This window comes from Leuresthes tenuis, unplaced genomic scaffold, assembly GCF_036924035.1.
Source record: "Leuresthes tenuis unplaced genomic scaffold, fLeuTen1.0.hap1 SCAF_3, whole genome shotgun sequence".
Lineage (NCBI taxonomy): Eukaryota > Metazoa > Chordata > Actinopteri > Atheriniformes > Atherinopsidae > Leuresthes > Leuresthes tenuis.
In genome coordinates this window covers 22,935,459-22,952,520 of record NW_027325357.1, presented here as the reverse complement: position 1 = coordinate 22,952,520, position 17,062 = coordinate 22,935,459, and the positions used below count along the sequence as shown (strand labels likewise).

Below are 17,062 nucleotides of genomic sequence, written 5' to 3'. Positions count from 1 at the left end.
TATGAATAAGGACAGGACTAAATGTCAGTCTGGCTTTTACTGCTGGAGAGAGCACAGAGAAAAAACAGGATTACAAACAGATGCAGAATTAGCTTCATTGTTTCTGAACTGATAAGTGATAACCAATTAGCTTTCTTGATCTGTGATGTGTTATATTCTTTTTTTTTTGGCTCTGTCGGTAAAGTTGCTGATGTGCAGGTTTAAGATAATAATAGGATAGTATTATGATAATTTCTCCCTCTGCTCTGTGTAGGTTGTAAATCAGATTGAAGCTGGGGTTGAGTTCTAGAGTAACTAGAACTAATGAAACACGTTTATATACTCCAGACATTTACTTTAGTGCTCTGTGTCATGACTCACAGGAAATACACCAGAGTAGCAGTGTGTTCATCCATGTTATGCTATTTATCAAAGACTGAATTGAAGTTGAAGTATAACCTTATTGCTATCATCCCCACTTCACAAATGAACTCTCAGTTAAACACTTCACTTCCGTTTCAGACGAACATTGAAATAAGTTCTTTTCAATTGAAAGTGTCAGGTCAAGTTTTGCAAATTTCATGCCAAAGTTCTCTGCTTGTTTGAAATACTACACGGGGCACTAATTTCACACATATGCCACACTCAAATGCTTCAAAACACTAAATCAGAGAAAAACAGACCATGTTGCAGATAAACTAGAACATTTAGCTTTTTTTTGGTTATTTTGTCTTTTTTATGTATGTTTGTTGATCACAAATGTCCTATTGTGTATTCAGTGACATACAGGTTTCGAGTTAGGTCCTGTAACATTACCCTGCATTGTTGCTTAAAAGTTTTTGGTGACCTACGGCGGTGTCTTTGTGCTCTACTGAACATAAAAAACAAATGGCTATGCGTGTACGGGCCTGAGTGGGAGATGTGATTTTATGTGAGTGGTGCTGCATCCCACAACTGTGAGGGGGAACCAATAAGAAAAAAAATTAAATGTCCTCAATGAGAAAAGTGATGTTGGATATTTTTGGGGGATTTTTTTTTAAATTTATTTCCTTGCAGCAATAGTGATGAGAATCCATCTTTTTTTCAACATATGGTTAATAAGTCACTTTATTGAAAAAGTAATGGCATAACATATACTGACATTCAACATTACAGTCCCTAACTGAGTCTGAGTATACTCTGAAAAATTGTCCTCTACCAAATGTTAGCAGGACAATAAAGGAGTAATTTTGTTGACTTGTTATTCATGCAAAACTGTTACTTTATTAAGTGCTGCAGTGGTTTGAATGTTACTTTTTAGCAGCACAGTGAAAATTTGTAGATTGGCTCCAATTTGCCCAAAATGTGTCCCGAACTTGTATAGGAATGGAAATTATGTTTTTTTTTAAAAGGGCTTTCATCTTTACATATTCTCTTATCTGTGCACACTGGAATTGTAAGAGGTGGTAACATAAAACAAAGAAATATTGCAGATATTGGTATGAACTAAATACATTTTTCCCCTCACCCACTTAACTAAACGTTTTTTGGCATTGGATAGAAGATGTCAAAGAAGATGAAGATAATATTTCCTTTTTTCCATGACAAGAAATGTGGTCAAAAGAACAGAAAAATTAACCATTAAATGGTATTTTGTGCTTGTGGGTGTGTGTTTTGAGTTTCGAGGGAAAACAAGTCCCATCTTTCGCCCTGCTTCTCAGAGTGGCCGTCTCTAAGCTGTGCTAATCGATCGGTGAAGGAGGAAAAAGGGCCAGCTTTAATGTGTTGCATGTGAAGGATTTACTGGAGAGCAGAGCCACTGAATCAATGGAGTAGAAAATGCATCATTAGGACACTGTCACCCCCACCAACACACCGTCGCCCACTCAGCGCTCCCCCACTCCCTACCCCCTTGAGGGAAGGGACAGAAAACCCATGTAAAGGTACACATTCACACAGACACACACTTTATGCACACACAGTAAGGACTAACGTGATGTTTGGGCTCTCATGCCAGAGAGAAAAGTATCCTCTTAAGCAACACTAACAGGGGCTGTATCACATAAAACAAAGATACTCGAACATACACATGCTCTTTTCTTAGAGACTTCCCTGATCGCTAACATACTCACTGAATGTCTTGATCTGTCTCAAATACAGTCTCAGATGAATCATCCCAGCCATTTATCAGGAAATGTTTGGGAGACCAAGAATTAGCTTTTCATTTTCAATTTAGCTTTTCTTTTAAGAATATTGTATTTGGCAGTGTGGAAAATAGTAAAATATAAAAATAGTGTTTAGACTGTCATGGGAGACTAAAAACGCATACTCATAAAGCAGACTACACAGCACTTTAAACCTGAGAGATCTTCTCATTGAATTGGGTTTCTCTCATGTACATCACGGAAGCAACTGAATAGGGTCAATATATACATTTTAAATAGCATATTTCACTTTAAGAAACCCAAAAACCTAGAAAAACACAACCCTGTCATTTTCTTTGGGTGCTTCCAGGTTTGGATATGTTGTTCAGTGAGCCATTCAGAGTTGTATGTCACAGACACATCTTAGAATTGAATTTACCAGCCTCAGATTTAAATTGTGTGGATGTCTGTATGTGGAAGCTCTTTTGCTCTTGGTTTTTTGCTTTGCTGTTAACAGCAACTTTTCATCAGCGGCTATTTAGTTTACTTATGAAATGAGCTGAATATACTGTATCAACAATTTGTCAATTGCTTTAGATCCCAACTAGCAAAGCCAGCTTCATATTATGGTTCTTTCATGTTTTTCTTGTCAAGGCTGGAAATTCTGTTTCTCCAATTGTCATTTGAATACCTACAGATTCCATCAATAACAACAGATGTTCTACGATTGCTAGCCTTTAAAACCTTTTGGGAAAAAAAAGGAAATCAAAAAGAGAAAAGGACAGGGAATCCCTGGGCTTTTGGAGACTATATATGATGCAGGAATTACAATGTGATTTTTGGCTGGTATGTTTTCAGGATAGCTGTACATAAACTGTACCTTAAAGAGGAATCAGTTCCAGCCATCTGGAGCTGAGCTGCGGACAAGTAAAATTTAAGTAAAATTAGTGTGCTATGTGTGATAGTGTGAGCTTTATGGCTCAGTGCTGTATGCTCTCACATATGATAACACCATGCCTCAGAGGTTATTGTGTACAGTCTAGTCCAAATTCATTTTGGAACGTTAGATCAGAACTTTAGGAGAGATCTCAAAAAAGGCATACCTTGCGAAGGACAACATTGGAATACAGACAAGAAATTCACTCCAACTCCTCTAACCAGTTGCTTTTAAAAAAGGGTTGTAAATGCATGGTTGAAAAGGGAACGGTTGTACTCTATCTCTGTTGTATTTTGATCACATTTCAAATAAAATCCATTAAAACCTCAGGAATTAGATGCAACTTGTTTCATTAATCTGCTCACTTTCTGTCAAAGACCTGTAATGAATGCTTTAGTAAGTGATTTTATTCTCTGACCAGAATCTCATGACAATATTGGCCTTAAACAAAATGTTTCCTTGTAGCAAACAAGTTGTAATGAGGAAATTTAGACTAGGGTAGGATAGGATTGGAAAAGAATCACAGGGAATCATGAGTAAAGTAGATACATAGATATTAAGAAACCATTATTTTACTCTTTTACTCATTTGAGGGGTTCCATGTCTTGTCCCCCTGGTAAAACACTTACAGGATAAACACTCGTATTAATATTCCTCTGTGCTCTTCTCTACACTCTACTTGCCCCTCTTCTCCTTCCCTCTCCCTGTCCTATTATCCTGCCTCAGCGGACATCCTGTCCTGTCGCGTCCGCCTTGCCAACCTGCAAGATAGAGATGAGAGGATGATCCAAATGCAGAAGGGGGAACATGAATCATTACACTTCCTGTTGTTGCACACCGTCCGGGGAAGGAAAAGATAGGACGCCCCGGGGCCTCCAATTGATTCCGGAGACTTAATTGGGTTTATTAGCCAAGATGTTGGGCCCCGTGAGGAGGCTCCCAAAGGCCGCTGAGTCCCCCCACCCAACCCTATTGCCACTCTGCTGAAGGAGAAAGCCTGCGTAATTGTTTTCCCTCCATCTTCTGTGTCATTGTCAGATGGGTCCTGCGGGATTATTAGCAACCCCAGGTCCCTCAATAATTCATCCAGAGCTATTTATACACAGATGGAGAGTCCTCTAAAGTCTCCCCCAGTGAGATTATCTGATGCTCAGACAGACAGAGAGAGAGAGAGTGGTGGAAAGAAATGGGGTACAAAGGGAAAATCACGAGAGACAAACATGAGGAGATGGGAGAGATGTGCAAAGAGAGTAAGAAGGAGGGAGAGGCTATCACAAAAAAAATGCAAAGACGAGCAAAGCAAATTTGACAGTCTATGGAACAGTGAGACGGAGCGACAGCAGCTTTTAAGGTACACACAATGACAATGATTCTGGTGTGCATTGAGTTTCAAGGTGAAACTCTCTCATCTGCTTTGCCAAAGTGAACAAAAGCACCGTCCCGGGAATAGCATACCCTCACACAGCACACATTAATGGCTTTTAATCTTCCCTCCTTTTTCCTCGATTTAACACAATTAAGATGTTTGTAAAGCTAACATGGACCACTAGTCGCTATAGGAAGGACGGATGAAAGTCACTCAGGGATTTCTATACGTAAAGTAAACAGAGTTATCCCTCCTTTCTAACGTGTCAATGCGTAAGACCAACAAAACAGTTAGCCATTTCTTAAATCACCACATAATTCACTAACACAACATTAACACACGGGCATGTTAACATTTGCAGATTAAATAGCTTCTAATCCTAAACAGATAGAGGCTGGACTACAGAGGGCTGCATGACTTCATGCTGTTAATAGCTTTATAGATACCTGCGTCTTTCCGTCTGCAAGTTGGGGGGACATTTTGTTGTCATCAAGCTAATGAAGCCTTTGGCGCACACAGTTGAGTTTTAAACTCCCTCTGTTGGCGCTCCAAACACAGATAATTATATATATTCATATCCCTTGGCAGTCACTTTTATCCAACTCATTTAAAAGGCTTGGCCTCCTCTTGGACAAATTGGGACATTGAAAAGAAGATTGGAGTGATAGTTTTTATATTTTGCATCAGCACATTAATCAGGGCAACTATAGCTATGGGACAAGGTTTTAACACCTTGTGGAAAACCAACCATTTGTCTATAAGAAGTAGAACCACAAATGTTATTGCTTAATGTTAAGTGCATTTTTTCCACCTGTGTTAATGTCTTATATTGTAAATTCTTAATGGGCCAAAACGTGGAAGGATGGCTCTTGAACCTAACAGCTGATTTATTCATAAAATATGAGGTAAATTACAAAAATCTTTTTATCTACAGGCTCAAGTGAGCAGTTTTTTTACAGCTCTTTAATAGTTCAGAGCATCACCTGAAATCAATAAATATTGCAAATGTTTACAATGTATCTTCATCTGAAATGTGAATCTAAAAAGCAGATAGATGAAAATTTTTTCAAGAGTGATACAGGAAGCCAGTTTTGCGATTTTCTTCAACATGGAAATAAACTCTTGCTAACTTCGTGTGAAGTCTATTTAGCAAAAATTAATTGCTGCCGGCTAGTGCGTTCCCATGGTATTGATGAGCACTCGCACATACATGTACACATTTTTGCCCTGCACTAACAAATGCAGACACACACACAGTCACCCCAGGGAATGCAATGCTTATCAACTACTCAGCGCTCACACACAAACACACACAACTGTACACACGCAGACTTCCCTGTCTCTATCTATCAACCCCATGAAATCATTCCATACTGAGTGAAGCAGGTTACATATAGGTTTGGCCTGGATTCCCATCTCCTGTTCTGTGATTAAAGGTCCAAACTAATAGGGTCTGTCTCATTGGGAACCTGTGTAAGGCTGGGAGAGACCTCCAAGGCCATTAAATTGCAAATCTGTAATAATTTGCTGAAGGCTTTCTGTCCAGATCATTCCCTGGGCTGATTTGTGCATTGAGTTAATGCTCTGAATGGCCAAGCACAAATCCAGCTGAGCCCACCAGCTAATCAACCAAGTTGGTCTAAAAGGGGCCACGTTCCAGATACACACAAGCCATATTTACTTTCCAAGAACCACAGAGTAAAGTTTTGCTGTGTCCCTCTCATTTAATTTGCACCAACAGTCTGCGCAAAACCACAGCATGATTTATGAAGGCAGGAGCTAATTATGTAATAAGCAGCGAAAGCTGTTCTCGCAGTAAGGAGGAGCTTAAAAGGTGTTCTTCAGTGGATGGAAGTGTGAATGATCAGCAGGATAAGGGATGTTTTACAGTTTTAATTATCATAAAAGATGCATTATGCTGTAATAATCTAAAAACAGACAAATAGATTTTGTCAAAATCCACTGTGAAGGGGCACAAAATAAACTTCTCAGGAAAAAAAAGTCAACATTACACATAGAAAATATGTAGAGCAGTTTCACAAAAAATTCATGAAATGAAATTAAATGAAATGAATGAAAAACCCAGTTTGCTTCTCTCACTGGTTTGGATTCAGTCAGGAGCAGAACTTAACAACATTTCAGTTAAAAGCTAACTTTTTGAATGTTTGACATTGGACATTAAAGTCGAGAGGCTTCTTAAATCTGTCTCATTTCAAGCACACGTATAGTGTCACCAAACACTAGCTTTGGAAAAAAAAAAAAAAGGTTTGGTGCCTTTTGGGCATTAACAACTGATTCAATCTCCATGAGCTTTCCATTTTTTTGTCTTGCTTCAACAATAAGGATCTGCTCTGTAAAACAATGAGGACAATATCTGTGATCTTTCATTTTCGTGTTCTCGGGTTGTGAAACGTACTTCAGATGAGAAAATGGATTGTCTGGACTTTGTTGCTTTGTGCAAGACTAAAATCAAGAGCTTTAGTGTCACATAAAGTGTATCCAAGCTTTTCATTCTCTCAGCTGATGAATGTGAAGCGTTTCTGTTCTGATATGAAGTTAGAATTTATTTTGCTCATAAACACATGATTCACATACTCACTTAACAAACTGTGCCCTCTCATTAACATACTTAGTACTTTATATGAAGGATGAGATAGGAAGGAAATACATAAACACGAGTAGGACAAGTATACAGAAAGACCTGTCCCATTAACATGTTGTCAGAGATCATGCTAATATGCAGGGCACTTGCTTCTTTACCCACGGGGCAGCAGGGAGCTGCAGGGGTCTAATTCTGCTCCCATCTCTGGAAGGTCATTCTCCCTTCTCAAGCCATGATGGCCACAGAGTGGTGCTTAAATCTGGCAAAATGCAGCCTATAAATTACAGCAGAGGACAGTGAGGTCAGAGCCTGGCATGGAACTGGGCCAAAAGCTATCAATCTGCCGGAGCCAGAGATGGCGACATCTGTCTCTGGGAGTCCCTCACTCTTTCTACCTCTATCTCTGTCGGTCCTTTTCCTTTCCTACCTTTCTTTTCAGCCCTTTCCATTTTACTTTCACTCCTTTGGTTCACTCTACGCCTGATGTTGAACAATCTCTGCTTTCCTCCAATTTTTGTCTCTATAATCTTTGCTCCGTCTCTTTAATATCGCTCCGGTCCTTTATATTCTTTTTCTGTCTTTGTGTGCAGCCCCCACCCAAACTCTCCTCGATGGATCTCCCTTGCCTCTTTTCACGCTTTCTCTTACATCATCCCTGTTTCAATATCTTCCTAATTCTCCTCCCCTCTCTCCCGCTTGAGCTCCTTGTCGTTTTACGCATTCTTGCACCATCTCCCTCTGCAGGAATATGTTTTTCTCTATCTGCTCTCCAGCCAGTAGGACAGGATAAAGTCATGATGCACTTTCCCCCAATATGATTTGAATGGTAATATCAAATGTCAAATTTGACTGCTCTGTGCAGTTTTGGAGGAATTGAAATTGTGGAATATGGACCTGGAGTTTATGAATGGCAAATAAAAAAATAAAAATAAAAAACCGAACAATTAAAAAGCTTATCTGAACAAAGTTGCTAACTTTAGGCATTCCTCTTACATTAGATAAAGAGAGCTAGTGGTTTGAATCTATGATGCTGACTCTGGGAGTCAAAACTTGTCAAGCCTAATCTACAACAAACATTTCCTTGTGGTTGATGCTTCTGCCAGTTTTGTCAGAACATCCTGGATTACATTTGCCACCCAAACCCTCGAAATCTTCCACATGACTTATTAATCCTCCTCCATTTTCCGAATCAAACCTGGCTTTTAATAATTTAGAGAGATCTTTGAAAAGCCCTAACCTCCATTCCCACCTTCCTTTTACAAGTCAACGTGGTGCATTTTTAATTGAGGGACATGAAATAGGCATGAAGGGAGATGGGACGAAAGTGAATTGAATCATGGCCACTCAAACCTTGGCAGTCAGTGTGCAGCATAGGAGGTTGTAATGCGTGCATAGAGAGAAGGCTAAATATGTGTCTTGCCTGACAAGGCACACATGCTCACCGGTGTCTGACGTGCTTTCTGTCTGGGACAAATAGTACACCGCTCATGTAATCCCTGCTTCAGAATATCCTAGCAGGTAGACCCAGATACGCCACTTTGAGTTATGTTCAGCAATTTGGAAGAGAATAAACATCAATTTAACTTTCTATGAACCATAAATCACCAAAGCTGAGTGATTTGTTTTGTGTATATGCAACTATTTTGTTTGGGCTAAAAGGGTCATTGAAAGTACATGCATCAGAGGTTGGAGAGATAGCGAGGTACAATCTGTTTACAATTTGTTTTTTTATGATGCTGAAATAGAATTTAACCTTCGCAAGAATATAAGAGAGGAGCAGACAAAAATACATTAGATGAAATTAAAAACTTTTAGGGCAGGCAGTGTAATAAGAATTAATGCTTGCAGGGTATGCATTAATGGGCCACTGCCTCAGTTAGCTGTGACAAACTTTGGCTCTATTTTTCATTTTGCTGCTGTGTCATGCTGTAAAGAGCTGCAGTTAGACTCATCAGACACATAGTTAGAGTTTTTGTTGGATTTGAGGCTAAAATCTATTTGAAATCATTAAGAACGAAAAAAAATACATGCATTACTTGAATTTTGCACTTAAATGAGAGCATACAAAACATATGCACATAAGAATGAACAGGACACAAATTTTAAAGAAACAATGCTATGACCCCAAAAGAAAAACATTAGTTTCTGAGTTCAGACACAGAAAAGGTTCACAACTTTTTAACAGTGTGCAATGGAGATGGTGTTTGAACCTTCTTCCACTGAGCAGATACATAGAGTGCACAGTTTTCTTATAATTGTTTGGAAAAGATAAGAGTTAAAATAATAAACTGAAACATTTTTCTAGTTAAATTTGGAACATACATAATAGAAAATATCAAATTCATTCTTCTAACAAATTTGGGAACTGGCGGATCTTGTGGGACCCTACATATCTTCCAGGGAAAGAGAGGAAAATCAAAGCAGGACTTTACAGTACAAAAGCAAAGAGTCTAATGTCAATTTTCATTCATTTTATTATAGTAAATAGAAGAATAGTTGAGGCACAAAATGAATGGAGGTATTGTGAAAATGGGTAGAATGTATGGGAACAGGCAGTGAAAAGAAAAGAGCAACAACATGCTGCATGAACGAGATTAAGAAAATGGTACCAAGAATCTGGTCTGAGGACTATAACAGAACATTATAAAAGCAATATGCATAAAAATACATTAATATATTTGTATTTATCACAGTTGTTTGCCTCGTTTGTCTCTGTGTGGCCCTGTGATGGACTGGCGACCTGTCCAGGGTGTACCCCGCCTCTCGCCCGATGACCGCTGGGATAGGCTCCAGCCCCCCCCGCGACCCGACTGACAGATTAAGCGGGTATAGAAAATGGATGGATGGATGGTATTTATCACAGTGTTCTTCCTCTAAACTTCTGATATACGGTTGTGTCTTTTCTAATTAAATCTGATCCAGAAAAACATTTAAAAAGTCAGAATACTTAACTGCTGTCAGGCCTGCAAACAAATGCAATCACCAACAAAACAGAAGTAAAAGACAAAAAACAAACATGTGAGACTTCCTAAAATATTAGATATATTGCATTTCTCATTTACAGGACTGGCCATTGGTATTTGAAGCAAGGTGGTGTGAAAATGGTAACCAGCTTGCTAAAGACTGAAGAAGCCCAAAGCATTAACTTTTTAAAAAATCCACCACATAGCACAATAATATTTCACTGATGCAAGAGCCCTGAAAAAGAAAATATTTGCTTCTGAAAGGAGCACTTGTCAGAAAATTATTATTATTATTCCATCCTGAAAGTACTGTACAATGAACAAGACAAAAGGAAAGCGACATTAGGAAACAAGCAGGCACAGAGGAAAAAAGGATTTACTGCAAGCATCTCTTCTCACCTTTTTTATGGAAAGCAAAAGACCAAATTTTGATGAAACATTTGAAGCAGACATTATTTCAACCCAGCTCTGCGATATTTAACAATGTCAAAACACAAAAAAGCTTTTCTGTTCCACAAATAACTTTTTCAGAGATGCCCCACCTTAGAAAATTTGGACATACCATGGATCTATTACTGACTTTTGTGTATCAGAATACTGATGTTTGGTTCCGGCACAGTCAGTGGTGCAATAACAAAAATAAAAGCAGCTTGAGAGGGTTACTGTAGAATGAAATTTTGCCTTAAAAGAAAATATTTTAACAGAAAACTGAACTATCCATTTGAAGTCTTCAGATCGTCTGAACTATCTATCTATCATTCTGGGAAGACAAGGTAAAAAGATCAGCATCTTCAATAACCTGTTAAGTGGCAACAAATCTTCAGTTTTGTACATGTCATCTGGTCATCACTGCTGTCCACAGGAAGCAAAAACTTCCCCATTTAAATACATTAACTAGCTCCTCAACTTATAACACAAAAAAGTGTCTAATCATTTGATTATAGAACTTTGGTTTAAAAGTATTAGTATTTTAAATGTACTGCATCTTTTAAGGACTTCTTGTGGTTATTTGGAGATGTTTTTCCTGGATGTTTCTGTGTGCATGACTTGCTGTTTGAAAGCTGAATGTATGCTAACTGGTTTCAGTCCATCTTTAGAGGGTGAAATTAGATGAACAGGCAAGTCCCTTTACATTGTCTCTGTTTCTCTGCGTGTATGTAAAGGTCAGTGGTTTTAATGAGAGGACTGCTGAGGTCAGAGGAGCCAGAGGGCTCCACCTCCCTGACAGGCTGCATAACTCCAAACCTGCTGTTAGCATGCTAATCCTTGCAGCTCCATGAACAGTCCCCCCATTGGCCTGGTCAGACCATCTCTCACTGTGACTAACTGGCTCCCTGCTCGGCCATCATCTGGCCCCAAGCGGACACTCTTCTCCAATAATAATGGACAACAGAGGCAGTGGTGCCTTGACAATGTTCCTCTTGACAAATTACTGCCTACTCTGTCTCCACTTCTTCTTTAGTGCTTGTTGTCTGGCTGTTTTGGGCTCTTCTAGGACAGAGGGTGTGGTACGGCGCTGGTGGTTGACTTTACTTTGGTATGTATTGACCTTCACTATGACATATTTTGCATTTCTCTTTGACAAAACACTCAAAATCGATTGTGATGCATCTACGTAGAAGCAGGTCACAACATGGGGCCTGAATGAGCATTCTGAGTTGAGCTGATTGGAGCATTCTGGGCCAGGAGGGGAAGGCGCACATGAACAGACACACATAATCACTCATTGAGTCATTCCAAGCCAAACGGGAGAGGAGGAGAGAGAAGGATCCCACTGAGAAGATGATGCAACCCGAGTGAAATTTTTCGGCCGGAACGCATGCTGCATTAACGCAGGGCTGCAGGACGAAAAAACACACCAGTGCTTGTCTTCTTTCTTTGTTCCAAGACAGGTTTCATTTTATCCTCCTTTTTTTGTGCACACGGCAACCTGTAACATCTAATTATGTGTAATAAAAACCAGCATGAGTCTTTGGTGTTTTTGGCATCATGACTTCCTGGCCTCAGTGTACACAGCGAAACTGACGATCTGTTCTCTTTTGAATTTGCTTGCCTGACACATTCAGGTAAAAGGCTGAAATATCAAAACCACGGCATTCAGTGAGAACCATAAGTCCCTTTATGACCTGCATGGATTATAGCCCCCATCTGTAGCATAAGCCATCTGCAGGATGGGCAAATTTATACAAGATTGCATTTTATCTTTATTCTGCATCTCTACTTGTTTTATTTCAGGTATACTAAAACATAAGTGAACACATAAATATATTTTTTAGAAGTATTGATAGCGTACCATGAAATATTTTATTAGCCAGTGCTGCTCTTTTCATTAGCGTTATGTTCTCTTGATGAAGTGGGCTTTTTGATGACACATGCTCTCAACATGAAGACTTGTGGCGTTTTGTTTACATCACCTGCCAGATCAAAATGGACAATGTGGCCCAATTCTAAATGAAATTTCAACACCTGCCCTGACTTTGAGCAACTCTCTGGCTTTGTAACTACTTTAACTGTGGGAGCCTGTGGCGAGAGCCTGTGGCGAGAGGACAAATACATTACTTGCATTAAATTACCACTAGACGAAGCAACAACAGTTAAACAATCTTGGCTACATTAGCATTTCCTGAGAAAAAAAGGGAAGAGATAAATGTTTGACGAGAAACACAATACTGCCTGAAGACGTGACAACAGTTAATAGTAGATAACAACTTCACTTATTAAATGTCTTTGCCATGTCATCACAGCTCATTTTGCCGCAGTGATTACGAGATGAAATAAGGCTGATGAATAGTGCTAGCAAACATATCTACACCTACTCCTCTTGAATGGATCCCCACCTCCCGTGCAGCATTGCCAGAGAGAGGAGAAAAGGGCTGGCTCTTTGTGCTCGCCATGCTTCTCAGCCCCGTTGTGCTTGGTAGCAGCAGCAGCAGCCGGTGACCATTATAAATGGCCTCTATTAGCATGGCTCGGTCGCAGAGGGGAGAGAAATAAAATCATTGGGAGAATGTAGGCCTGCACCGGTGTCCCTGCACCCACTATCAAGCTCCTCCGACCCCCGTCCCAAGCTTCCCTCCTCTTTGCTCCCTCCACCCGACCATTCCAAGGGGACACAGTCCTAAAGACTAGATTACTAGTGATACATGGAGTCATTATCCGAAGGGTTATGGCAGTAGTATCACTGGCACAGCTGACAATGGCTATAATAGGGGCCTCTTTCTTCAGAGGTAGCATTACCATAGCATACCATAGCTGTTGTTTAGGTCTGATGATGTACAACAGAAAAGGACAAGATTCTTTTATTGCCTGCCATAGCAGATATTGCTCTGTATTATATAGCTAAAACAAAACTAAAATATTAGTATTTATTTGTTAAAGTTTCATGTAATTCAGCCTAATATTGAATGAAGACAACAGTGTTGAGAAATGAGGCATTAAAATGTTAACAGCAACAGTGCAAGTCATTTGAAAAAAAAAAGGTAAAACAAAACTGCGAGGGAATTGCAGTCGATCATCTAAAATCTCTTTTTCAAGCTGAGGTTTTTGTACTACCACAGCCATTACAGAGCATTACTGTCACCGAGCAGGCAGCATGTCAGTGCATACAGGGAGGACAAAAGGAAATGAAGGAAAGGAGAGAATGAAAAGTGTCAAGTGGAGTTAATGAAAAGGAAAAAAGATGGAGAAGAGGAATATAAGAGGAGTTTTACGGTAGGCAGTTCTATAGACTTCCCTCCACTGGAGCATGTCACACCTTAAAGGGTCATCATGCCCTCAGTTTGACTGTCTCTGCTCTATAGCAGGACTTTAAAAAAAATGGCAAACAGCCTGAGGAAGCTGAGGGAACAGGGGAGAGCCATACCTTATATAAAGACAATAGGAAAAGGGTTTTATACTAAGAAAACCATCATTTGAATGATGAAACATAACATTTACATGAACACATTAATCATAAAGACAGTTTTAATTGGTTTTGATTTTATATGCCATATAAGAAAAGAGAAAGAAATTATATATAAAAGAGTTGTATTATCAGTTAAAGAGTATTTACTCATTCACTCTTAAACTCTCACACTACCTGATTCATGCTATGCTGTGTAATTTTCAATTAAACCAGGCTGACAGCAGTACACACAGTCAGTCACTTTACCTGTTATTTGTGGGACGTGCTGTCTTTTACTGCTAATTTGGACACCCTCCACGGAAACCTCAGGAAGGTGTAAGGAGGCTGTGGAGGAAACACGGCCTTCAAACAGCTTACAGTGAGCTGGTGAGACAGGGAGTATAGTGCCTCCGGCTGGTTAAAATATGAGCACAGCGGGGGCTCGCTAATGAAAGCGGGGGCCCAGCCCAGGAAGTAGGGCCGTATATCGCAATGAGGAGACAGTTCTTAGAATCAGCTAGCGAGCAGTGCCTATAGTTCTGGGGCCACTGGTGATTAAGCATCCAAGAGGGAGTCACTACTACAGCTGGGCTATTAATAAAAGATATTCCCGTACACACACCTTTTCCCACCTCTTTGGTTTTTTCCATGCCTGCAGACAGTATCCGCCCTCTGAAAATATTTGTATATCATAATCATTTCCTAACACATGGTGGATGTCACACATTGTTTACATTGCGCAATAGAAGCTTACAAAGGGGCAACGGGGGCCCTGAAGACCGGTGGCTTTTTCTAAATGTACTCTGCTCCCATGGGAGATGTCCTGCAGGTACAGCAGATCAATTAGTGACCTCTCATTAGATGGTGGTTTGCACAGAGTAATCCTTCCCTTGAGAGTGCAAAATAAAGCAGAGGCTGGTCCTTTATAGGCTTTTACACCAAAAGGGCATGTAACTCTGTTGCGCCAAAAGTTCATGGTGATTTACTGTAATCGATAGACCACTATAGCAGAGATATTTTGCTCAGTGTCAGCCGTGGTTATGACATGAAAAGTCCTAAGAAATATACTGGAATGGAACAGCTGTTGAAGCTGTGTATGGTTGGAAAGTTTAAAAACATTATACATTTCTGTTTTATGAATTGCTTTTATTCTGTGAGGAATAACCACAATCACCCCAACCTAAAGTTAAAAAAAGAAAAATCGTAGCTGTGCATGCCCAAAGGCCTTATCTTGCTGTTGCACGTTCGTGCGCACGTGCACGCACATTAGCACCCCCCTCCTCAACGCTCAATCTCCCACACCGACTCGCTCAGGCAACAGACTGTTCTGTGCTGCTGGTGATCAAACACAACCTCCTCGCTAATGCGACGTGAAAACGTGAGGTAAACAGCCTGGATTTGGTGCTGTGAATGAAAGCACGCCGCCAGACGAACATGTGTGAACACTCCCCTGCACGTTGGCCACATAGGAACATTGCTCCTCCTGCTATCGCCCCACATAAATTCATGCCGTCGTGACTCCCGCTTCGTGACACTCTCATGCTTGGATTTGTTCGCTCAATAAGCTGGAAAATGAAGCGCTCACTTTGAGGCGCATTGACAAGTCTCACAAAATAAAATGTCGTAATTCTGCTGCCAACAACATGCAGAAAGTCATTCAAGCTTCAACAGGAAACTATACAATTTGCCCATCAGTTGCTGCATGATTTTGAATCCCCACTTTCACCAATGTCTCACAAATTTCCCTCTGATAAAAAACAAATAGAGCCATAGATATTTCGGAGAATGAGCGTCTGACCCACCTTTGTGCATGCCCGTGAAGCGGTCTTTGAGCACAGTGAGCTCGTAGATCTTGCCGAACTCCTCGAAGAGGGGCCGAAGGTCCTTCTCGTCCAGGTTGCGGGGGATCTGGCCGATGAAGAGCTTGATGGCATCATGGTCCTTCATGGGTATGGTGGCCGGGCATCCCGCCGTGCTGTGGCTGTGGTTTAATCCGTTCACGAGCCCGTTCGTGCTGGCGGACACGACTCCGACGCCGTGCACCGTGCCGTCCACCTGGCCGTTGGTTAAAGTTGCCATCTTCGGACCGGCCAGTGAGTTGGGATGGGTGCAACAGCAGCAGATGGTGATGATGGAGAACCGTTTTACGTTATAAAAAAGAAAAGGAAAAAAAGAAAAGAAAAGAAAAAAGCTGGTGGAAGTCTGGGTCAAAATTTGGTTCCGAGACCAAGCCGTGTCAGAGATGATCCCGCTCTCCTCCTATCAAAGCCAAAATGTACAATTATTTGAAAACACATGTAGCATTTGGCGAAGACACATATCAAAAGCGCGCAATGCCGTTGGTCCCGGTGGAGGCTTTGATTCCTTATATTTATGTCCTAGCCAATAACTCGTTCATTGATTTCATAAAAAAGAGAGAGAGTGAAAGAGAGGGAAGGAGAAAGGGGGAGGGAGAGAAGAGAGAGACCAAGAGCGTTCACTGTCTATTTACACCCACGTTCCTTCGTCCCAGCTTCTTGGCACCCTTTTATTTTTTTGCATTGAGGAGTCGGTATGGGTGTCTTCTCGGTTTAAACGGACAGGACCGGCTCAATCTCTGCCCGAGCAGTGGGGAGGATCGAATAAAGGGGGGCGCTTTAAAATCATTACATATAAACTCCAGCGTTTTCTGTCCACCCCCTTTTATTCTGCGAGTAGCCAGTGGTACATTCCAACAAGGGGAGAGGGTCTATAAATAGAGAGATATAGAGAAAATACGGTCCTTTGTGCTCCTGCTCACAGCAAATAACTACACGTTCACAATCTCACGACTGTTACACATTGAAACTGACAAACGCTTTCCTCTTATTAACTGTAGGCTAAACAACTGATAATGCACCTATGTAAAGACAAACAATCGCCACAGAAGGGGTATGGCAATGTGGCTGCAGTGTTTGTGCTTAAATTACTTTTCATATCATCTCTGCGTCCTCCTCATCCTCGACAGCAGAATCGCTGCGTCCTCTCTCCGCTCCTGGACAGTGGACAGCTCCGCGGTGCTGAAATTCTGTCTCACACGCGAAACAAAAATGTACCGGTAGCAGTCACGTTTACGACTGCTCGTTCCGATTAAGAAGAAACGTTCTTCTCCGCTGGTTTGACGACGAATTATTAGCTCCCTCTTCCATTCCCAAAGTCATGAGGAATAGATGACTTGATCTTCTGAGAGG

At 40.7% G+C, this 17,062-nt stretch overlaps 1 protein-coding gene across 11 annotated transcripts in view; it reads right to left on the bottom strand.

Annotated features, from left to right (window-relative positions):
* The window catches only part of celf4 (CUGBP, Elav-like family member 4), an 83,904-nt gene extending 67,525 nt beyond the window's left edge, over positions 1 to 16,379 (bottom strand). For all 11 annotated transcript variants that reach the window (XM_072382603.1, XM_072382605.1, XM_072382604.1 and 8 more), the window contains exon 1: positions 15,656 to 16,379. In XM_072382603.1, coding sequence (XP_072238704.1) covers positions 15,656 to 15,932 — 277 coding nt within the window. In that variant the 5' untranslated portion in view covers positions 15,933 to 16,379. The remainder of the gene's footprint in view (positions 1 to 15,655) is intronic.
* Between the last annotated feature and the right edge of the window lie 683 nt (positions 16,380 to 17,062).